We start from the raw sequence: 25,637 nt of genomic DNA on the forward strand, positions 1-25,637 counted from the left end.
CCTGGCTTAGTTTTGAACAGACTTTATTGATATATAGTATAGAGAGCTTCTCCAATGGGTTGTTTCTGTGTTTTACAATACTGCTAATGTTAATTAATTGGAAAATATCCATAGCAGTGTTTTGAACTGATTTAGGGTTGATTTTTTTCTTTAATAGCTTTATATAAATATAAGGTACCGCCTGTTTGCTTGCTTTTTGAATAAAACATTAAAGTGCCAGTTTTAGCATACATATGCATTTAGCTGGAAATGTTTTAATGAAAGCAGTGTTCTTTTTCAGCCTGCATTTATATGGCTAAATGATTTAGCAGCAGTTCCGTCAACTGTTTTAACACATTTACAGCTGGATAGCTTCACAGTGAAACCGCAATCTTTTGCTGTTAAACCAGCAGAATATAATTGTTGAGGAATGAACAAAGAACTATTTCTCAATTATTTCAATTCTGTGTTTCCCCACTTGATTTTCAGATGACTTGAAATGGGCCTAGCTGTGTGTTAGTGATGATTAGTTTGACTATTTGTGGTCCCACGTTTGTGTATTGATGTACCATACACAGTGCATCACTGAACCTGCTGCTGGCTGTGAGTAAAATCTCATCTTGCTCTCTAGGCCAGGAGAGGGTACTGTTCTTCAACTTTTCTACCTCTGCTTTGCAACAAAACTATTTCCACACACAAAATTACACAGTTTAAGGCAAGACTGCTGATTCATAACACTAATTATAACAGCACCATAAATGGACCGGAGCCATGTAAAATCCATAGGTCATTTCCCCAAATTTAGAAGGTTTGTATTAGACTATATATACTCATACTGTAGTTTTTCATTTGCTTTAAAGCCCTAAACTCTGGCACGTCAGCACTTTAGAGAAGTACAGTGGATTACAAAAACAGCGACACATCAACGAACAGTAAAATAATAACATCCAAAACACACAATTCATTCATAGTGGTTTCAGTGACATGAGAAATATTTTAAATGAGTACGTTGTTCCGCTCACAGCTGAGTAGGCGGTCCATAATGTAGCCCAGGACACATTCCCCTACACACTGCTAAAAGAATGTGGTCATATGTGGCCCAGACCACCTCCGAATATGGTCTGATTGATCATATCCCCAATGCGTCCGCAATGTGTCCTTGGTGCATTCACACCTGTACTTAGAGCTGTTCACTTGTGATTGGATCGCTCAGACCTTATTTTAATACCAGGTAAAAACGAATGATGGGGAAGCTGCATGTGTCGATACAGTTATTCTGGTGTTTTATTACGATGTTTGATCTTACTTTAATTGTATTTTATAGTTATCTGCCTCACTGTTTAATGCATTTTATATACTCTGTTTATTATACAGTATGTATTTGTGTACAGCGTTTGATTTAAGCCCATGCAGCACAGAGGTAAATTCCTATGTTCAGCTATGTTAGCAAGTCAATAAAGTAATGGATCTTCATGTAGCACACGGGTGGCGACTACACTGTAGTGTGTGTGCACTGCTACCAATAGTATTTCAACTTGTCATTATTCAGAGGAATAGAGCATGCTGTGATCCCGATAAGAGACCTTGTACTGCTGTATTGGAGAGCCCAGTTCAATTAATCAGAGCCCTATCCCTGTCTAATTGTGCCAATAAGGCAGCAGCTGTGAATGGATCGGAGGCAGGACTGACGTGCTGATAGCCGTCACCTCAGGGACGGCAAGAGGCGTAAAATATTCATGCTTGTCACTCACCTCATGCAGAGCGGTTGTCTCTCTTTTCCTCTCTCTTTCGCTCACACACACACACACACACACACACACACACACACACACACACACACACACACACTTCAATTTATTTCCATTTGTTTTAGATGGCTTCAGTGGCTCTGCAAAAAAGCAATCATACTGTACAATTCCATAGCTGAGAGATATGGAGAATCAGTGGAGGATCTTGTTTTTTTTTCCCCCACTGGTGCTGCTTCCTGCACATTTTGATATCAGCCTTTCGCCTCTCTGATTTTCCGTTTGCTTATATGCTTAGCATCTGAGGTCAACATCATCTGTCCAATCCCCTGCTCTCTCGCTCTTGTATCTCTGCCTCTTCCAGACTCAGTCCTGATTATAATGCCCTCCATCGATCCATGCTCTTACCTTTTCTCCCGTTCTCTCTTTCTGTTGCCTCCTATCTCTCCTCTTTTTATCTAATCCATCTGTTGTTCCATCTCCTCTCTCTCCCCTGCTACTCTGCCCAATCGCTCACTCTCTGCTTATCTCCCTCCCTCCCTCTGTCTCCATTTTCATTGCTAAAACACTTCCTCTCTCTCCATCTTCTCTTTCTTACCCTCCCCTCTATCTCTCCTTCACAGTTTCTCCCTCTTTTCTGCCCTCACCCTTTCACCTCATCCACTTGCCCACTCCATCCACTTCCTCCCTCCATCTCTCCCTCTCCCTCTCTCTGGGGTGACTGGCAGGAGTCTTTGGCTCTCCCACAGGCCACCTGTCTCTGTGCTCCGCACAGCTCCATTCACATTGCTGTTTTTTTTTTTTGTTTTTTTTAATGAATGATGGCCATCAGAAAGACGCAGCAGAGACATCATCCTGGAGAGATGAGGTGTCGCTTCAGGGAACAAGACTCCTCTGTTGTGTTTGAAATGTGTCACTATGGAAATTTCTGTCAATCGTGTATCTGTGTAGCTCTTGTGTTGGGTTCATTGAACTGTTTCCTAGTGATGGAGTGGAGGCACTTCATATGGCAAGAATGGGATTACATCCTCAGTGACATGGCTCATTTTAATTGCCAACGATAATAGATACGCTGACAAGATGTGTTGTCTGAGTGGCACGTTGTGACACTGTGCATCCAGGGCAAAATACCCTTGAAAGTTCAAGAAACGCCTGTGAAATTAAAAATGACGAGGCAAAACATGCCGCCTATAATTACAGTGCCCTCTTTTGCAATTTTTTTCCCTTTCTTGTCATTCAGTACAAATGAACGTGACTTCTATGCTATCTCTCTTGAGCTTCTGTACAGAATGTGATTGGCAGAAAATTCTTTCCAGTGCAGTCTAAGCAAGAAAAATGGAAATGTGTCACTAAGAAAACAAGCAAATGTGCAGCCTCAAGCAGCAGAAAATGTCACTTAGTGTTAGTCTGTCTGTGTGATCATAATATTATAAAAATATTTTTGTGGTACAAATAGATGCAGTCCAACACCTCAAATATTAGCATAGAGTTGAATCAACACTTCTATGATGCAGTTGTAACAGAAATGTTAACACTTTAGACTTCAGAAAGGAACTCATTTATGCATGAATCAGATTACATAGTGTGCAGCTGTGTTTTTCTTTTTTATCCACCTTTTAGTACTACCAATGGTACACCCTGTTCCCATGTGTAGTTGCATTTTTTTTTTTTTTACATTTAGTATTCAGTACTCGTTGGCTGTGGTTGAGCAGTGTACATTGCGGCTGCAGCAGAAAGAAGGAAGAGAAGTTTTAAGTAGAACTGAGAAAATTGATAACTGTTAATTGATTAATCACATAAATCAAAGCAAAAATGCCAAACATTCACTTGCTTCAGCTTCTCGATTGTGTGCATCTTTAGCTTTTCTCTGTCTTATGTGATAGTAAATTGAATATCTTTGGGCTGTCGGTCAGACCAAACAAGTAAATTAAAAAGACGTCACCTGGAGGACATTTTATAGACCAAATTATACTTTATTCATTGAGAAAGAAATCGGCAGATTAATTGATTATAAAAAATTATGTGTGAGCAGCAGTGCACTAATGCACTATTCATGAGAATGGTAAACTAATAGATTTACACGTGTGTGCCTCTAGCCTTCCTGGGGTCCTGTAGATTGACTGATAATTGATAACAGTTTGACTTTGGACATCTAATGTAATACTAATATGATCATATTTCACTTATTTTGACATCTAACACATTTAAAGGGATGGTTCGGAGTAATTTCACCCTAGGGTCCTTTGCACCATGACCTCGAGCCAAATACCCCCCCAGAAGCTTTTTCCCTTGGTCTGACATTGGTCGAGTTAGCGCTGTCAGCCGAATGGCTTAGCGCAGGCGCTAATGGAACCAAAGGCGTATCTCGTAAATTACCCCACTAATAATGCCCGGAATGGTACCAAACTTCTACAGTAGTACAAATAGGTTCTGTACTCATAAAACGAGGCATTGGAGAGTTTGTAAGTACACCAGGAGTTTATTTAAATAACACTTCTACTCTCTGCTGCTACTGGCAGTAAGACGAGTGCTTAGGGACCGTCTACAAACTACAACACTGAAAAGAGATAGAACAAAAATATTAATTAATTTAACTTATTTTTTAAAAGTAAGTGCTGTAGTACAACTAGCAGGAGACAAGTTATAATTGAGGTAAGTTTGGAGACACTACCTTATTTAATCATTAAATTAATAAATATTTGACATCTACAAACTACAACACCGAAAAGAGATACAACAAAAAAAAGCTTATGGGGGAAAAAAGCTTATGGGGGGTTGTTTGGCTCGAGGTCATGGTGCAAGGGACACTAGGGTGAAATTACTCCGAACCATCCCTTTAAAGACATTTGCAGTAGTTTAAGAACGTGGAATTTGTTAATGAAGCAGGCTGCTTATGGACCTCCACACTAACTGGACCACTCGGCAAAATCTGTGTTGGAAAAATCAATGCAGGCAGTTGTGAGAGCAAGTAATATGTTTTCTGGACCTGACATTCCTTTGACTCTTATCATCTTTGAGATCTGTGAGAATTCACTCCCATTTTTCTCACTGCTGAATCTCTCTGCAGGCTGCTCTGACTTTTTCTGGCCTGTAGGGGGAGTAAGAGGGCTGGCATTGATGGCTGCCTACCATCTCCTACTCCTCCTCCTCCTCCTCATCTCACATTAATATGAGGTGACAGAGTTTCATATACCACCGCCATGCACCAGTGCCCTGTCCCCCAAGTCATGTGTCTGGGCTGCGCTAACCCCAACTGTGCCAGTGTTACACGAGACCAAACTGACGTGGGGCACAAGCCTTGTTTGTAAGTTTAAGAAGGAGCTGGGGAATATCCACACTATATCGGGCTGAGAAGTATGTGTAGTACTGTAGCAATTTCAAATAAATAGGATTGTTGAGTACATTTTTCTCTTTGGTAAAAGCCTTCCTATGCCTGTCGGTGGTCCCATTTGCAGCTTTGATGGTGAATTTGAAAGCATTAGTGCATTAGCCGGTCTGCAAACAAGTTCCAGTACCTCGGTGGCTTTAGCTTGTAGCTACTGTTGTCACAGTGCATAAAGAGTGGCTCAGAGGTGGATAGCATGTTTGCTTATGACCCTGGAGAACACATTCAGGTCGGTGTCGTGTGGGAGTTGGAGGGATTAATTATGTAATAAATGTAAGTGGGCAGTGATTCTCAGAAGAGAAGAGAAAGGTTGATTGTTTTAGTAAGATGGCTGACCTGAACACCTGAGGCGATGTTAACAGAAAAGTCGTGGTATTTGAGTAACCATTACATGCCACTTCAATAAAAATTGTCACTCACTCAGAAATAAAAGGTTTTTCAAAAGGTCATCTTGTACATACAAGGTTTTAAATGGCTTTTATCTCAGCGTTTTGATTAATTTGCCTATCCCAGTGGATAGTGTACAGTTTTTTTTTTTTTCTCCCATACCTTGGATGCACCTAGAGAGAGAAGAAAACCAGGCCTAATTTGTCTCCTGCCAACATACCAGGAGCATCCGCCAGATCTCGATGACCTTAAAAGTAATCTTCTGCCATTTATCAGTTTTATTAAGAAGGATTGTTTTTGGCCAGATCTGTCGCTGTGGTGTTTGGACACTTATGGGTGGTTTGAACTTTTCCTATGTACTAATTGTTTACAAGAAAATGTAATAAAGCACCTCAACTAACATTTACATTCTTAGAATATATTTGATGGTCTTACAACAGCCTACAGTTGCTACAACCGTTGACAGACGTAAATACCTTACTTCGCATTCAACTTGCAAGATGTTTGTTTACTGTCACTTCTCTCATTTTTCTAACTGTAACCATTGCCCACCATGCATTTTACCTGCATAACTGTGGATTTCCACTGGATGCGGAACGTCTGCGGACCGGCTCCGCTGCGGAACGGCTGCGTGCTCCGCCGTCCGTCAATACCCACTGTCCGGATTTGTTGCAGCACGGCTGTGGCCATGACTGACAGCTATAGTCACGAGGACCCACAATATCTCGCGAATTCACATAGAATAGAACCACAAAACCAACAACAGTTTGTTTACATCCAGAGGAGTAGAGGGGAAACAACTCTGTGCTGTGTTTTCAAGGTGCAGTGCAGGGAAATATGATCCGCCGTGAGCACGGTGTATTTTATTTTGAAAATTAACCGGATTTTTATTTAGTTTTTGTGCTCGACTTCCTGTCCCGCACTATTTGCCATGTGCTGAATTGCTGCGGAGCTCTCCGGCGTCCGGCAAAAATAGAAGCTCTGCGTATCTGCTGGGACGGAGTAGGGGACGCAGACGTTCCGCAGTCAGTGGAAATACACACATTGACTTTAATGGAAACTTAATGACTCCATCGACATTCCGGAGCCGTTACGCATCCAGTGGAAATTGCCGGTAAATCTTACAGGCAAACAGAGCACACTCAGGTCACAGTTTCAGTGTAATGTGAGTTTTCTTGCACATTTACATCATATAATACTGTTTGCTTGTTGCATCAGCAGCAATATGGTACTGTCGGTGTTGAAAAAATAACATGGTATTTTGGGCTTATGAAACTTTTTCTCCTGTCACCTTGTCCCCTGGATAAATATACAAAGTTAAAGACAAATACAAGGAACATACAGTCAGATTTTACTGTACCATAGCCATCTATACCACCTACCTCTCTACTCCATATCACAATATGCAGTACATTTAAAATTGTGCTCCCCAAAGTTCTTTTTAGACATGCAAATCCTTGGGTTCAGTGTGTGAAAGGCCAAACTTTTTTAAAATGTCAGCCTTATTGGCCTTTCCACTATGTGTGTGTATGCGTGTGTGTTAGTGTGTGTGCATAATTGTGTGAGTAGGATCACTGTGTGTTTTATGAACACTGTAGCCAGTGCCTGAGGTCAGGAGGAGGAGGAGGAACATCTGTCCGTGAGAGGATGATACTGGCAGTCTGAAGGACAAATCGTGCTTTTGGCCAGCTCAGCTACCTATCATGATGCAGGGAACTGTCTGTGTGTGTGTGTGTGTGTGTGTGTGTGTGTGTGTTTGTTTGTGTGCATGCTGAAGTGAAATTTATTGCTGTATTTGCGCATGTGTGTGTGTTTTTGTGTTTGAGCCAGACTTAGACAGCCAGCAGTGTTTGATTACTGTCTCGTTAAGAAAAAATGGATTGCACAGTTTTCGCACATTACATACTCTATTTTTTGCAGTGTGACTCCCTCACTTCTTTCTTTCTCGCACAGACTTGTACTTTCTCTCACACACACACACACACACACACACACACACACACACACACACACACACACACAGTGTCCCCCCATATTCCCTTGCTCCTCACAGCTGGGCCTGTGGAAGCAGTAGTGACATATGGGCAAGCCAGCCTGCAGCATCGCTCAACTCAACCTGCCAAGCTGAACAAAAACACCCCCCTCCCTCTTCAGATCAATGACACTCCCTTCCTTCCTCTACCACCATCTCTCCCTCTTCCTCCCTGCCTCCTTCGTGCAACGCCACCATCCCATCCTTTATTCATTCCTCTCCATGCCAGGACCGGCTTCTGTTGCATACAATTTCGCACAGTTGTTGGCTTCTGACTAAAATTTGACAAGCATGTTTGTTTTTAAATTTTCAGATTGTTAAAGAGGCGCTATGCAGTTTTGGCCATTTCTTCGCTGTTTTCTCGCTTTTTGCTCGCAGGTTTCTCTATAGAGCTCCCCCTACAGCTTCGGAATAGATATTTGGCAGCTCCTATGTTTACTTGTGTCTGACTCCCTGTTCGGTCAGTCTGCCGTTTCCTCTTCCTCTTCCTCTGTTCCTCCGACAGTGCTTTCCTAGCTTTCTGCTTCCTTTTTGCGAGCTCAGCCATGACGATAGTGTGAAAAACTCCATCGCTACCTTGTTAGCCGGTTCCTGAATGGGCATATGTGTGCAGTGCCGTGAAGCAATTCATTACATTGCGAGACCTGATATCACGCAATACTTCCTGACGCTGAGGCCGGCGAAAAAACTCAGAAATTGATTGATTTCAGCCATGCCATTACAACAGTTGTCATGTATGCTTAAATCCATCAGTTATTCAATTTATTATTTAAATTACATTAAATCTATTGCTGCTGTGAACAGTGCCCTAATCCCACATTGCCATTGGAGTATTGTCTGGCTACACCTCTTATCTATTCTGAGATAGATTAAAAAACACTTTAGCTTGTTTGTATTTCTTTAAACCAATCACTAAGCCCCAGATTCAGCGACAGTGCCCTTGCAAAATAGATAGCGGAGATAGCAGAAGTCAGGCTTTATCCCAGCAATGTATATCCATTGATCCATCGGCCCAAACATGGCCCAGAACTAAAAAGTGTTACCTGTTAAAAAGTGCAATAATTCAGCTATGGGTCTTACGAGTAGATAAAGAGAGCAAAAGTGAAGTAACGGGGAGATGCAGTGAAGTGTCTGTGTGCACCGTTATATGTTATGTGTGTTGCTCTCTGGTCTAATGAGGGGACTGTTTGGTGTCTTTGCTTTCTCTATGCTGGATTTAATAATGTAGGGTTGTTGAAGCCTTTACTCCTTGGCTTTGAAGGACTGATACTACAACACACCATTAACTGTTTCAGATTACAGCAAAATCTTCTGCTGTGGCTGCTGTAAACATAACATGTAAGACACCCTGTCAGCCGAGCTGCAACATCTGGTGATAATGGTGGAATTTAGTGTAATGCTAGAGGAAGTCTACAGACGCATGATTAGGATTAACATTGTAAAAGATGATAACAGCTTTTTGCGCCTTGCTCAGAGTCTGGTCCATCTGGTCTGTCTACCCACCCAACATTTGGTCCAAAAGAAGATATCTTCCCAAATACCAGCCACACTTGGTTATGGTATGGTAAAGAATGATTCTTGATTTAGTAACCCCTTAACCTTTTAAGATATTCATAGTCCCCAGATGGTGTTTTGTTTGTAAGCATGTGACCTTTCTTCTCCACACCAAAAATCATTGGGTTAAAGATCGACCAAGTTTGGGTCCCAGTATTGGGTTAAGCTATGGTTTCCATCATGGGTACTGGGTAAAGTCAACTTATTATTGCATTGGTTCTATATTGATCTGAATTGCTTCAATTTTGACTAAGTTGTAGTGCCCCCCTCAGACACAAGGAATATCAAAATCTAATGGGTAGATTGCTACTGAATTTGCTGATTAGATCCATGGTTTTACAGGGAACCATTTTGATTTTGATTTTGATTGACATTGTTATCCCCACTACTGGTGGTAAGGCTCTACATGTGTCAGTATTCTCCAAGTGCTCCAAAGTGCTTGGTGGATTGTCGAACAGCATCTGAAAACCCCTCCCAAAACACTTTTCCAAAATCTGAATCACAATGGGCTACATCCGACAATTGTTCTAACTTTCTGAAACCGATAATCCAACAAATTTACCCACTTCAAGCAGTGTTTGGCCAGGTGCATCTCACCCCTCTCGTCATGAAGGGCTCCTTCAAGTATGGCAATTTGGAACAGGTAAAAACACTAGTTCATTTCAAGCATACCCTCGCTTTTCTGTCCAGTGGGGTGCAGTAGGGATTGGCGCTTCTAGGTGGCACCATACCAAACCTTTAGACAGTAGTTTATTTTAGTAGTGATATATTGTGTTGTAGATTCATTTGTTCCTTTAAATCTGTGTGTGAGGTGTAAGTGTGCCATATGAAGTGGTTAAAAGTCTGTGCTAGCCTAATGCTGCCTCTCAGTGGGTGCTGAGTGCAGGCCTGGCAGCTCCCTGTGCCCACTCATGGCAACCCCAGAGCTGGTGTTATGTCAGCTGCAGACCCCGCAACATCTGACCAATCAAAGTCTGCCACACGCAGAGTAAAAATAGCCTCCAGGTGTTTTCCCCCAACTGGAAGCAGACGTGTCAGGGTGGGGTAAGAAGGTATTCTGGGTCTTTTCCATGAGTCAAGTTGTCAGTGATGAATTGCACTGGGCAGGGCAGCAGCAGGGGGGAGAGAATGAGTGGGCTTTTACTTGTTCAAGTAGATGTGATTAAGGAAAATTACCATATTTAGCTCCTTGTAATTGGGTAGTGTAGATATATAGGTGGCTTGTTAAGAATTTAACTTTTTGAGACTCATGGATTTAAGATAATTTTAGCTACAAGTGTACAGTACAGCTCATTTTATCTTATGAAAAACATGTTTGCACCATTTTATTTTGATTCCAGTACAGAAAAGACACAAACCTGTGCCTCTGCTTACCAAACATGCATTTTGTAACCTTCTCACAACTCGTACTGTAGATAAAAGTAAACTTGGCCCATTTGTCTCCTCTGGATTCCATGGCAACAGCTACAAATCTGGACAGAGAGAAGCATTACTTTACTTTAACCCTGCTGAAAATCACTACGATCCCTTCAATGACCTCAAAACCATTCAGTCTGAAGGTGTTCTACTCCTGCATACTTCTCTCCTGATTGCTTTTTCGTGGAGTCAGAGCTGGCACAGTGCTCAGTAAGGCATTATAAAACCACTTTGCTTATTACGTATATTTAGAAACACTATAAAGCAACATGGTCGCAATAAAGCTACAGTATGCAACTGTGGCTTTATTTACATTCCCGATCAATCAGGAGCTGGTTAAATGTGAGGTTAATTCAGGGTTATGGTTACTCATTGGCACTAAAGCATATTCAATTAGTCGAACAGAGTGCTCGGCCACTCTCCGCTGCTGTTTCTTGCATTAATCTGACAGAGAGAATTAAAGGTGGGTTAGCAAAAAACTGTGTGTAAATTGAAGCAGGATGCACTAATAAGGCTTGAAATTTAGGTTGAAGGTGGGTGTTTTTTTTCTGGTCTAATAATGTCACTCTGGTATGAGGGATATCCTCACAAGTGTTAGGCCAAATGGTGATAAACAAATACTGAGACGTTTTTTTGGAATACAGAAGCAAAGGTCTTTACAAAGTGATAGAACAATATTATAATTAAAACATAGATGTATAGACATAGTACTTAAAACACACAAATTATTTTTAATTGCAATATAAAAGAATCTCTCTTTTTTTTTTCTGTCTCTTTCAAAAATGAGTCGTGAAGCCAACAGCAAAGCCTAACTTTACTTTTAATGAAATCGAACAAAGAGAAATGTTGTCCTGTCGTCTGGTCAAAAGTCTTAATTTACAACAAACGTATGAAAATTACGTTTGTGAGCTTGTAGTGCAAACAAGACAAGCAGGATGACAATCAACACTATAAACAAATAATAAAAGATATTATTTAGTTTGACACCATTAAAAAATAAAAATAAAGTTTGGATCACTTGGGGCCTTAAAGCTGAAATCTGCACAGTAACTTTACACTTGTTGCCTGCTGTAGCAGTCAGCGCCAATTGATGGTGAGGGCATTGTCACAACATGCTATAATTAGAGGACAGACAGATACAAAACTTGATAAATGGCCTATCATAGTGTAATTGCCACCACTAAAGTGAAACTCAGTACAGTAAATTAACATACACACTTTCTGCATTCTCACACTGGACTCATAAAGAATGGATGTTGCTTCATATATTTTTCATCAAGCAGTTTGTACTGTAATCTCATCACAACAAGCAATATGTTGGTTCCAAGAAAGAACTGCAATACTATGTAGTTTTATGTACTGTGGTTGCACAAGCAGCAAAGTGGAGGGTAATCATAAAAGGCAGTTGATTTACGGTGCTTGTTCCTGATTGAGTTGGATATAGAGACTCATATAAACAGGATCCTGATGCTGTGATGTGAAGCATCTTCTGCTTTGCCGGTCTAACTAGATTACGTGTTTGTGTTCATGTGTCCGATGTGATACAGCTGTAGCATAGCAGTATAGAATGCTAGTAGCTTGAAGTGGAGCAGTGTCTGCATTCAATTTGTATGTGCCCCTCTCACTTTGATGGACACACATCTGCACATTCAAAATAGTAGTAAGATTCAGGCACCCTCACACAAAAATGTTTTCATCTTAGCAGAGGCCTTTTAGAGTGAGTGGCACTCGGCTGTCTTGTGGGACATATGGCTCAGTGTGACCTGCCAGTGTCCTTCACTGTTGTTGGCTTCGCCCCAAAGCCCCCCAGGCTGCACTATCCTGCAATGCTCTCTGCAGTTATCCACACGTTCTAACACTGGCTCTCTGTGTTCACACCAGCTCTTTTATCTCCCGATGTTGCATTTCTGTTAGACGCTAGTCTCAATAGGACCCACTCTGAGGCACAGCCGTTTTGCATGAGAACAAAAACAAGGCTGCTATTTCCACTGACGCTTTGACATCATGTCAGTAAGGATACAAAGAGGGCAGTGACTGCAATTCCACTTCCAAACTACACCTATATCTATGTTTCATTATTCTGCATTTGTCAAAGCTGCAATAATAGTTTTGTTTTTTGCCATTTGGGTGCCGAAGAACACCACAACAAGCTGAAAAACACATCATTAACATTTTTTATTAGGTACACCAAGAAAATCTAATGTAATCCAACACAACAGCTCGGCCATGAATTCTAGCTTTATAAAAAGTAATTTATTATTGAGGTTGTAGTTTTTCAAACTGGTGTTGAACTGGACTTCATTATATTGAGAGGTGTTTCTAATGTTTTGCACAATGGATTTAAAAACATGAGGGGGAAGGAAATTAGAAACACATTTCAAGATAATAGACTTAGACTTAGACTTCTCTTTATTGATCATTTTGGGATGACTCCCACAAGGAAATTAGATTTCCAGCAGGTATAAAAAATACAATATAGAAAAATACAGTATAAGAATAACAATAACAATAAACTTTTAGCTAAATATAGGAAGTAAACAAAAAGTAAACAAACAGTAAAAAACAAACTACAGATAAATAAAGATAAATATATAGGACTCTGTATGGCATTGTGTTATTATACAGTGAATAAATAAATGACATTTAGCATAAATAAATGCAGTCCAGGGCAACACCACAACTAACTACTACAACCTCAGCAATTAACATATATTGGAAAGTTTGAACAAAAAACTGAGCATTATAAGCTTTGTAAAGGCAGAATATGTGGCAGAGCTGTCGTACTGGATTGCATATGTGTACCTAATGAAGTGATGTAGGGAGTGTGTTGCCCTGGGTTTACTAAGGGACAGTCTAGCAGCATACCAGAAGGCTGTGAAGGTGGCAAAGATGCACCATCTCTCTTCCGTCATAGCTAGCAGCTGCCATGAACCTAGAGTGTTATTTAATACTATTAACTCTGTTGTAAATCCATGCACCTCTGCTCCGACAGATGTTTCAATCAGTACATGTGAGAAATTTCTCTGTTATTTTATCAACAAAGTAGCATCTGTCAGGAAAAATGCCAGTGCTAATTTTAAAGTGTTTGTACCTGCTTCTCCTGCACACTCAGCTGTCTTTGAGGAATTTAAACCACTTTCACTGACGTTACTTAGTGAGGTTGTACAACACATGAAACCCACCAATGGTCCCCTAGACATTGTTCCCGCCAGAATGGTGAAGGAGGTTTTTAATAGCACCATTGGGTCTAGTCTTCTTACTTTTTTTAATTCTTGTCTTAGTTTAGGTTCTGTCCCAGCTGCCTTTAAACATGCTGTGGTCAGGCCCCTACTTAAGAAGCCTAATCTTGACCCCACAGTGTTGTCAAATTTTAGACCAGTCTCTCATCTGCCTTTTCTTTCTAAGGTTTTGGAAAAAGTTGTTTTCATACAGTTACAAGCCTTTCTACAGCAGAACTCTGTGTTTGAAAAATTTCAATCTGGTTTCAGATCACGTCACAGTACTGAGTCTGCACTGTTGAGAGTACATAATGACATTGCCTTGTCTGTAGATGCCGGGAATCCTACTGTTTTAGTGCTCTTGGACCTCACAGCGGCTTTTGACACTGTGGACCATGCAGTCCTCCTCTCTCGCCTTGAGCATTGCGTAGGCATCAGAGGCTCGGCACTTGAATGGTTTAGCTCCTATTTGGCTAATAGGAGCTTTTCTATCATGATTGGTGACCTCTTCTCGTCAGCTGCTCCTCTCTCTTGTGGGGTTCCCCAGGGCTCAATTCTTGGCCCCATTCTGTTTTCTTTATATATGCTGCCTTTAGGGGCTATTATAGGAAAGCATAACCTCATTTCATTGTTACGCAGATGATTTGCAAATCTATTTGCCTATTAAAGCAAATGACAGCGTCGCACTAAACTCCCTGCTTAGTTGCATCACTGATATTAAGCTGTGGCTTTCAGAAAACTTTCTTAATTTGAATGAAGATAAAACGGAGTGTATTATTTTCAGTACTTCAGGCACGCAAAATGGTCCAGCTTTGAGTTTGGGAGCTCTAGCATCCTACACTAGGTCAGCTGTCAAAAATTTGGGGGTTACTTTTGATTGCAGCATGAAATTTGACAAGCAGATCAGTGATGTTGTTAGAATGAGCTTTTTCCAGCTTCGTCTCCTGGCTAAAGTTAAGCCTTTCCTCAACAGGCACGATCTAGAAAAGGCAATTCATGCCTTTATTAGTTCTAGGTTGGATTATTGTAATGCTCTTTACGTTGGTCTGAATCAGACCTCCATCTCACGTCTTCAACTTGTGCAAAATGCAGCTGCTCGCTTTTTAACAAACACATCTAGATGTGCACATATCACTCCTGTTCTCTACACCCTTCATTGGCTCCCTGTGCGTTTTAGAATCGATTTTAAGATTTTATTGTTTGCTTTCAAGGCCTTAAATGGTCTGGCCCCGGAGTATTTGTCCGAAATTTTAACTTTGCGGGAGCACAACCGGTCATTGCGGTCTTCAAACCAGCGACTTTTAGAAGTGCCAAGGTCTAGATATAAACGGTGGGGTGACCAGGCTTTTGCAGTTGCTGCTCCGAGACTCTGGAACAAGTTACCCCCTGATATCCGCACTATTACAGATGTAGCTCTTTTTAGGTCCAAACTTAAAACGCATCTGTTTAGTCAGGCTTTTAATACGTAGCAGTGGTGTGACCATTTCATTCTTCTGTTTTTCTGTAACTATTTCTGATTTTACATGTTCTTTCTTTATATTGTATGATATGTGTTTTTATTCTTGGTTTCGATGTTAAGCACTTTGGATACCTGCTGGTTGCTGTAAAGTGCTATATAAATAAAGTTTGATTGATTGATTGATTGATTATCACTTTATAAAGTTCAATCAGAAGATTTAATTTAGAGTGAACAATCAATTTCTATTCAAGGGCATGATAAAAAGAATTTGAGAAGAGTATTTGGCGATTAGACCCCATCGTGACGTGGGATATTCAGGGGGGTAGTGATGCTGAGATATTTCCACCCTGGGGTCTAGACACTGGTAGTGTTGGTGGTGAAGAGAGTTGCTGAAGATCTGGATGATGAAATGTGGAGCAGGACTGGGCGTTGATATGATGAAGACTGGAGGTGAAGGGGCGAAGGAGGCTTGCATCTGTTCGTACTGAAATGACAGCTGACAGCAGCAGAGAGGAGAACGGGTTTTTAAAGTTTGACATCAAGGATGTGATTGACTAAGAGAGATTGTGGCAAGATCTGGTTGCACCTCTTAGAGTGAACGCCCACAAAGTAGAAGCCGGCGAGAGAGGCAGGGAGAGATGAGAATGAACGAGTGGGTAAAGGGAGTCTTTCAGATTGAACTTTCACTAAGCTTCATTTGTTGCAGCTACACACATAATTTGCTATTAACACATCAATCAGACATGGAACATTTACATGTATTTTGTCCACCTGAAGAGTCCAGTTATTAACTCTCCTTTTATATCTGCTCTTGTCTTAACCAACTCCTTGAGCCAAAAATATCAGGGTTTTTAAATTGCTTCACATGGACTCTCTTTCCTGTCTTGTCTGCTGCCGTTTGGTGCTGCTTGCGTACAGTGTGTTTATCTGGCCTTGTTTGCTGAAAGCAGCTGCCTGATGCTGCTGCTGCTGCTGCTGCTGCAAACTAGGTTGATAACAGCAACTGGCCATAAAACCAGTCAGCTAAAACCAGAATCAAAATCAGCTTTAATGGCCAAGTACGTACACATACAATACATTTGACTCCAGCTTGTTGTTGCTCTCAATGTACATACACAGAAATAGACATGGCTTAATACTAGGACAACAAAGCTGAACAAGGTAAAACAAACAACATTTATCTAATCATTTGCCTGATGTGTACGTGTGTGTGTGTGTGTGTGTGTGTGTGTGTGCCCAGCTCTCATCTGTCAGTCACATCACAGTGTATTATTTTGAAAGGAAACTCGTGAATTTCTGCAATCATTTTTTTTTTTATTTCTTTGTGTATTTCTTGGTGTTCTGGGGCCCAGTGCCAACAAAGTACTAGCTTTGGTGTTCAGTCAAGATTTATAGGTCTGTACTTTACAGTATGCTGTATTTTCTGAGTGTGACTGTGTTTCCAAAGGACCAGTGTTTCCGATTAGTGTGGCACCTCCTCCCATTTGTTTTCCCTCAAGTCTCACTTTTATGAATTCAGGGACTGTGGGGCCAAATGTAGCGGAGCTGTGAAATGTGGGATTATCTATCTATCTATATATATATATATATATATATATATATATAATTTTTTTTTTTCTCTTTACTTTTTGCTTTCAATTTTCAGTTCCTCCAGATCAGACATAAAGTATCATACGATGCATAGCTGTGGAGGATTTTGAATTCTAGCTGTGTCTCTTACCAGATAAGCCATTCTTGCTTTTACTTTTGTCGAATGATGTGCTACGACTTTGAAGAATATGATGTAACTGGTAGCCTGTGGGTTGCATGTGACCCCACATTAACTTTGAATACATTATAATTTATAATTATATAAATTTGATCTACTTGATTGCTGTTTGGAATTCGCTTTGATCAAAGGTTTATCAGTTCATTCATGATTTTGGGATTCTGACTGGCACCTATTGTACATCTCTTTGGCATTTGGTTGTCTGTTTTCTGTGAGTCATTTTAATAATTTAAGTCTGTTCTTAAACAAAAAAAAACAAAAAAAAAGTCTTCTGACCATAAAATGCTAAGTTAAATTTAGCCTCAGCATTTTTTTAATCATCACAGCGTGAACACAGTGTTTTCTGTGAGAAAGAAGAAGAGAAGGACAAAGAGTTTATCTTGTGTGTTCATAATTTGTACAGTCAGGGGTGTGTTTTTGTGCACTAACCTTGTGCTCTCTCTCTCACTCACTCTCTCTCTCTCTCTCTCTCTCTCTCTCTCTCTCTCTCTCTCTCTCTCTCTCTCTCGGTGCAGGTACACCCTTTGCTGATGCGCGAGAGGCGCTCAGAGTCTCACAGGAACAAGCTACTGCGGCGGACAGTCAGTGTTCCTGTTGAGGGAAGGCACCATCCCGAGATGGGTGAGCAGACGAACCTTTAAACAGCTTTACTGTGAATCCAAAGTGTTCTAATCAAGGTCCAACCAACAGTTATTTTTGTCTCACTTTAAAAAAAGGTCAGATGATATCAAAACCCATTAAATACATTTAGGACACTCTTGAACATGCCAGCCTGAAGTATGTGCTTGACTTTACAGAACATATTTTGGGTGATGCCCTGGATGTGTCTCAACTTTATTTCAACTTTTCTTCCTTCTTGTCTATTTTGATTTAAAAAAACAAACAAAAAAAGCATCACCTGTATTACTTTCGGTCAGCTTGCTTATAATAATAGGACAGTTGCATAGCAACGGCAATGATGTAAAGCTCTTTGCATCCTTTGAGCCATTACTTTCTGTGTTACCACAGTAGCAAAGCTCACAGCAGTGCTCTGCATCTGAGCGGAGATAAAAGCATCCCATCTGACACGGTCTTACAGCAGCTGTTTTCTTTCTACCGAGCTATTCTTTTGTGAGGATGGGTGATTGATCAGTTATCTTGCTTTGAAATTAAATTAATGTATTGGTACCTTGCTAATCATGCAAATGATCTTTTGAGTTCTCTGTCTCTTTATTTCCTCCTCAATCTATAAATAAGTTTTATTTTCTCACTCTTTTTTCTCATTTTCCTCTCTGCTTTTATATGGCTGTAGTGTCTGCTCAAACTCTCCTCTGACTCTGTGAAACTGACCCTCTGATAGCTGCCTTCCTCGGTTAGTTTTGCCTGACTCAGTCTCTCTGGGCCCTCTACAAATGTCCCGCTCAGTTTCTCCCTCTTCCTTCACCCTCCACCTCTCCGTCTCACTCAGCTATTTTAAGGACCTCCCTTGCGACGTCCTCCGTCTATGATTCTGCCATTGCTGCCACCTCAGCAGTTGTGCTGAGTCAACTGGATAAATATTCCCCTCTGTTTTCATATGAGCGGCTCTCTGCACTCGAAGCAGTCAAGCACTGACACATCAGTTGACATGTGCTGACACAGCAATGCCAGTTCATATAGCCAAGTGTATTGTAAATGCGTATGTTAGCATGCTACGCTACAGGCTATAATGCATTGACACCATTATGAACCATCTGTGGTGACAGCTCCCAAAGAGCCACAAGAGAGTAATGCGTCCCAGGCAATTAGTAATTATCAGATCAACAAAAATGGAAATGGAGGTTGTCATAAGGCCACAGTTATAGATTAAGTCTAAATGTAGCTACACAAGCTATTCTATACAATACCTGACATATAACATTAAGCTGACGAAGGTTCAGTGACGTTACTAATTCAGTGTGAAAAGGTGTTTAGTGTGCATCAAGATAGTTTAAGGCGAGACACTACAGGTGAATAGGCTAAAATTTTTAAATAATAGATATCTCCATGAAACTTCCTCAGTTGATTACTTACACAAGTATATAAAAAAGATGTATTACAAGTTTTTGAAATGTTTATGTTTAATTATGCAAATTAGGCATTTTCTCATTAAATATGCGCGATTTTGCATATATTTTCGGTAGATAGATCTGAACATATGATAAAGCCAGGTGCAAAATTCTTTTTTCATTTTGTTTACACACAAGATGAAAACTAAATTACAGAGGGATTTCAGGATATCTGCTTTCATTACCTAGGAAATCAAAATATACTGTCCATAGCCTTAAAGATTTTCACCATGTTTTTTTAGCTTAAAATTTCACATAAATCAGGGCAGGAATGATTTATTAACAAATCCCTCTGTAAATATCTTCAGAATACTACTAAGTGTATAACTGGAAAGTTTGGTGTACATAGGTGCTACATAGGCTGAGATGTTTATACTGGAGAATGACAAAAAACTCATTTTGAGAAAACGGCATGTAAAGATTTAAATAGTGGAATTTAATACATTTCTATTGGAAAAATTGCTCAAAAACAGAATAAATGCTCAGGCCCTTAGTGATAATAATATAGAATATTTCAAGCTCATGAAAATTGATTATTTAATAAAATGGCAGGCATATAAGGCCTACAACTGCAGTAACTCAATGAATTAATATTGGCGTATCATGCACAAAGTTGCAGACAAAACCCACGCTGGACAGTTGTATGGACACAGAACAAGACCAACAATGGATGTAACAGCTTTTTTAAAGTCTAACTGTCCATTCCAGCACCGTAGGCCTATGTATTTTAGCTGTGCTTAGACTCTTGTGCCTATGTTTTACACTGGCAGCTGTGATGGTCTCAGCTTTTGAGGTCCTGAGCATATCAGTTTCTCTCATTGAATTGACCGTCACAACTGTGCTCTGAAGCCACAACTTCTCCATAACAGAAAGCATGGCAGAGGCACCTTCATGGCCATACTTGCTGCTGCTCCAGCTTACTTTTCCCACAAAACAGCTAATGGTGAAGCTAACTAACCAGAACCAGTCTCCTCAGTCAGCTGATGGTGAAGATAACTAACCAGAACCAGTCCCCTCAGTCAGCTGATGGTGAAGATAACTAACCAGAACCAGTCCCCTCAGTCAGCTGATGGTGAAGATAACTAACAAGGCTCCATTCAGCACTGGTTCATAACACAACATAACAAAACTAATTATGACTCATTCAAAAGACCAATATTTAGAACATTGGAGAAAGCAAACAAAGTAGACTAAATTATTATTTGACAGATTATCTTCACACTGTCAGAGATACGAAGAAGAGACGGATCCTGACTAAATACAGGCTCAGTGACCACCAGCTGGGTCAGACAGAGATACACGTACTCCTCCACTGGGAAAAACTATCTTCACTAAGAGAATTACACTTTGAAAAAATAGCAGAAGAAGAGAGAAGAGAAGCTGGTAGTTCTCCTAGGAGAGGTGACAGCAGCTCCACTGACAGCTGAGAGAGAGAGAGAGAGAGAGAGAGAGAGAGAGAGAGAGAGAGAGAGAGAGAGAGAGAGAGAGAGAGAGAGAGAGAGAGAGAGAGAGAGAGAGAGAGAGAGAGAGAGAGCTCATGTGTGGTAGTTTCAGGAGACACACATCGTCATACAAACACACACACTTACAGCAAAGCTAGCTGGCTTTTGACAGTGGCAGAATTATTGGGACTTCATTTACCTCCAGCATATTCACTGAGTTTCTCTGTGTTTTACTGCTCCTCATAATCCAAGCCAACCACACACACGCACATACTGGCACTCATATCACCATATCACACACTATTTTTAGAGAGAGAGAGAGAGAGCGAGAGAGAGAGAGAGTGTCTGATTACCTCCGCTGTCTGAACACTCCTGTTTTCTGAACGACAGTTTAAACATCGACGTACTATGTGAAGGCATTTCATCATCTGCTGTCTTAGTTTGTAATCCCCTGTGTCTTCTTGCTAATGACAACTGTTTTCGTCTTCTCTGAGGTGATTTTCGGCTGTTTTCGACGCACATCTTTCAACATTTTGAGCTACCGCGGAAATGTCAGAGCACGTCACGTGACGATTCTGAACGAATCACGTTGTCAGAAATTGGCATCAGCCAATGAGATTGCGCATTTTGAGTAAAATCCCCCCTTTTACTTTCACGATTGGTTGCTGATAAAAAGGAAATGACCATATTTGGATCCGACAGCATTGTACAGGAGAAAGAGAGCTTTCCAATGGTATATGTGTTGACAGGGTGCAGACAGCGATCGCCGAGCAGCGGGATGATTTAGAACGCCAACTTTTGTTGAATTTAGGAGAAATCTACCGCCGCAAACAGACAAAGTGTAGTAAAATAAAGACCTAAATGTGTATTACTTTATTTCACCACAAGTCTGAAAGAAGACATGTTATTGAAGACAAATAGCCCAAAATCTCAAAATTGACCAGTGGAAAAAAAAACGATGTTTTTGCCTGCCGTGTCTCGCCTTAAAGCAGCCATATTATGCTCATTTTCAGGTTCATAATTGTATTTTAAGGTTGTACCAGAATAGGTTTACATGGTTTAATTTTCAAAAAACACCATATTTTTGTTGTACTGCAGTGCTCTCTCTCACTGCTGCAACTCCTCTTTTCAGCTGGTCTCTGTTTTAGCTACAGAGTGAGACCTCTTTTCTTCTTCTTCTTCTGTACTATCTTTGATTGCACTTGCACATGCCCAGTAGCTCAGATGTAGATCATGTCAGCTAGCTAGCTCCATAGACAGTAAAAGAAAGGCTGTTTCTACAACTTCGGTCAGTTACAAGGCAGGATTAGCTGGGAGACTTCTAAATGAGGGCGCACATGGAAGTAGTTATTTTGTAGATTATGGTGAACTTGTGTGTGTTGTAGCAGTGCTTTGCTATTGAGAACGAGGTCGCATGCTAGTGTTAGCATGCTAGCGTTAGCATGATAGCTAATGGTTGCGGTTTGCCTGCTCGATTCGGCTTGTGACGTCACAAGCTGTGCCGATTTTGAACAGCTCACCCAGAGACTGAAGGCAGGACACATTCAGAAACCGTATCTCACTCTAAACAGCATGGATGGATTTTTTTCAAAGTTTGTATGTGTGTGGAAGCACCAGAGACACAACATCCAAATCCCAGAAAAAGTGATTTTTTTCATAATATGGGCACTTTAAGTCATTGTATGAAAACTAATTATATCAAATTTCCTTTTATGGAATAGTGCAAATTGTGGATTTATGTCACATTTAAGGTGCCGTCTAATTGGAGGTATGTGCTGCACTGGTGCTGCACAGTGGCCAACTGATCACACTGTGGGAAGTTTCTCATTTTCAATATTAGTATCTGTATTAGGAGCATTGTTGGAACAGTTGCTTCGTTCTCAGCAAGTGAATGAATCAATAAGTAAAAAGATTGACTAATAAAGCCCATAATGTTAGTGCCCTGCACCAGCTTGGGCTCACTTTGTTTGACATTTTGGAAAAAACACCCATTTGCTTTATTGCCAAGAATTAGATGAGAAGATTGATAGCAGTCTCATATCTGTATGCTAAAATATAAAGCTACCTTAAGTAACTGGTTAGCACAGACGGGAAACGGAGAACTGCTTGCCTGGCTCTTTTTCAGAGGCATCAATATCTGCATGCTTTATGTTGAACCTTTAGTTGCTGCATCTTATTAAAATATAGCTGTGTGCTCCAGATCTCATCTTTCCAGATCCTGTAATAACATCTGCATATCAGCACCTCGTGAAGTAATTAACACTTTATATCTTCTTTGTTTAATTGTACAAAAACTTGAGGGTGAGTCTCAGGCTGCTATATCTGTCTGTCTTTATTTAGATAATTTGATTCAGTGTGCATTGAGGCTATTCTTATACTTCTAAATGAGGCTTCCATTGAGCACGTTTTGGAAACATTTAGGACCATTCATTCCTTTCCAAAATAATGAATGAATTGTGTCTTTCACCAAATTAAAAGACATGGCCTCGCTGTCATCAATAGATTTAAATTCTGTCCGTTCAGAATGTTTCCATGTTCTGAGAGAAGATTAAACTGCAGCTACTGCAGCTGCCAAACACTTGTCTGTATGTTTGTGACAACATTAATACGTCACCCTTGATTCATTATTCATCAGAGGGGTAAAAGCCTGCATTTTTCACAAGATATTGATGAATGGAGACATTTGACAACAATCCCAGCTGGATGCCTGATGTAGTGACACACTCAGATGGAAGATATTGGGCTCCACATTCAATATGCGATTAGTCAAAAACATAATGCCTCAATAGGTTTTTTCACTCTCACTTCACTGTCGCTGTCATAACACATCAAGCGATGCAGATGCATTAATTTTGCTCTTTCTTTCACTTCTCTGTACCTTTAAGGTTCCAAAAAACATTTTAAGTTGAGGAGGCGATTATCGCATAATGGCGACATTAATTTTGCTGGATAATTACAGTGCAGCATAAGCATTTTATGTAAATATAAGGCTTAATTAACCTATCATGATTGTGACAGGGGGAAATGACTTTTCTTGGCTAGACAAAAACTTATTTCTTCCTCTTGTGTTTGTTTTATGTTTGGTTGCAAACTACTAAGAATTAATTATATTACAAAATGACTACCTTAGTACTTATTGTATAGGATTACTCTACTTACGCACTCATAATCAAAATGTAGATGTCACATTACGTTTGTGATAGTGCTTCAGTTCAGTTGTACAATGGATTTCATTGCATGGAGATTACAGTCCAACTGATAATGGATTTCTGAGGCTGATTCCATATTTAATATTCATCTGATAATGATGAATTGACTGATATTTAAGTTTAAGGTTTTTTTTTTTAACGATTTTGGCAAGGATTTCCCAAAATTGGATTTTTACAGAATTGTAGCAAATATATTCTGCAGAATATTTTACAGTTCAACAATAGATATTGTCATAAAAAGAGTAAACATAACATCATAAACAGTCCTTCTCTCTCTTTTCCCTTCATTGGTTATATGGCCAACTGTATTGTAATGTCAGTAAATCAGGACAGCTGGATGTGAGTTGAGGACACTTTTTTTCAACTATTCCCATAGGATTATGAGATCCTATCCTACAGTCCTTCATATTTCAATACAAGTTGTTGTTATCAGATCCACAGTGGGCAAACAAAAAGAAAGCATTCACATTCTCCTCCCTCTCTCCATCATTAACCTATCCAGAAAGTGATGTGATAATCCCCACTAATGAATTTGGCCTTTAATGTTTTGTGTTCAAGTTGTAAATTGACTTCATCTAAGTCTGCTCTGTTATTAGAGGAACCTTATTATCTGAATGACTTAGCCACAGGGAGAAACAAATCGCAGCACTACCAAGGTGATTGGTTGTTAACTTCGGCTGAATAGTTTTTCAGCAACAGTGGTTTAAACATACTGGACATCTCCTCAGTTTGTCCTTGTAGATCTCACTTATTCCTTCAGCCACCTCAGCTTAGCAGACAATCGTGATAAAGCAGGCTCAACTGAGCATTTGTTCCAGTGCCTTTTACAATGTTTGACCTTCGTACAATATGCTGCAGTGTATTTCTGCAGGGATTCTGCATTCTGAGCATACTGCACCTTTTTTCATTGTTTGCTTTTAGAATTTGTTCAAGATTTAGATATAAATAATACACTATCAGCATGGATGCTAGATTTTGAACCTCCTCCTAACTAGGGATGTCACGAGAACCGATACTTGCGATACCTTTCGGTTCTAAAATGACAAAACACCGACGATGTCCATTTATTTGAAGCACCATGAGCGCCGATGCCAGTGTTAGCAGCATTGGTGCAGCGCCTCTTCTGGAACTGATGGGGGTAGTATACGCTTCAGAGTGTTCCAGGGACCTATCTTTCAAAAAAATATGAACAAGAGTCAACGGAGATAGATTCTACCCGAACTAAAAAACTGCATGTTTCTAACAGTTGCGTGACCAGAGACGTTACAAACCCTGGGTAAATATTGGAGATGTATTTGAAAGATGGAGACAGCTTAGAGCCCAAAACCTCCTGAACAGGTAAGCATTAGCTTCAGGCTAATTTATCACGGCTACAAGGGACGGGCATTTTAACTATATAATTCAACGTGAGTACACGAATGTTGAAATGACATAGAGTACTGGTCTTGGCTAACGCCACCATGCTAACCCTGCTAACGTTACCGGAGGACCAGGCAAGCGGCCACGGCTGTTTACAACGTGTAGCCTGTTCAGCGGCCGTAGCTGACAACGGTGAGTTATTTTAAGCCAAGAGGGGGGGCTGTAAATCGGAAAGAGAGGATCGTGAATTTGCAGTGTGCTTAGCTATTGTTGCCGTAATTCTAAGCCAATAAAGTGTGTCTTGCGTGTGGAGAGGACGGCGAGGTTGTTGTGTTTTTAGTGGTTCCTACCGTAATTCTAAGCCCTCTCATCTGGTGGAAAATGAATGGAGGCACAATACCTCAACTTGCAGAATTTGTAAGGAGGTATCTCTGCATTACGGCTTCAAGCTGTGCTTCCGAAAGGGTCTTCAGTGTCTCAGGAATCATTGTCAGTCCAAGACGTTCCCGACTTACCCAAGACCGTGTTGAAATGTTAGTTTTCCTCTGTAAAAACTTTGAACTAGCCAAGAAAAGGTGTGAAATGCTGTGAAAAATTATGCAATTTTGCCAAAACCAT

General features: G+C 40.4%; 1 protein-coding gene across 12 annotated transcripts in view; it reads left to right on the forward strand.

Annotated features, from left to right (window-relative positions):
• syngap1b (synaptic Ras GTPase activating protein 1b) overlaps window positions 1-25,637 on the forward strand; it is a 157,238-nt gene that overhangs the window by 50,170 nt on the left and 81,431 nt on the right. For all 12 annotated transcript variants that reach the window (XM_036005888.1, XM_036005896.1, XM_036005887.1 and 9 more), the window contains one exon: window positions 17,459-17,564. In XM_036005888.1, coding sequence (XP_035861781.1) covers window positions 17,459-17,564 — 106 coding nt within the window. The remainder of the gene's footprint in view (window positions 1-17,458; window positions 17,565-25,637) is intronic.

The sequence above is a fragment of the Sander lucioperca genome, chromosome 10 (assembly GCF_008315115.2).
Source record: "Sander lucioperca isolate FBNREF2018 chromosome 10, SLUC_FBN_1.2, whole genome shotgun sequence".
Classification (NCBI taxonomy): Eukaryota; Metazoa; Chordata; class Actinopteri; order Perciformes; family Percidae; genus Sander; species Sander lucioperca.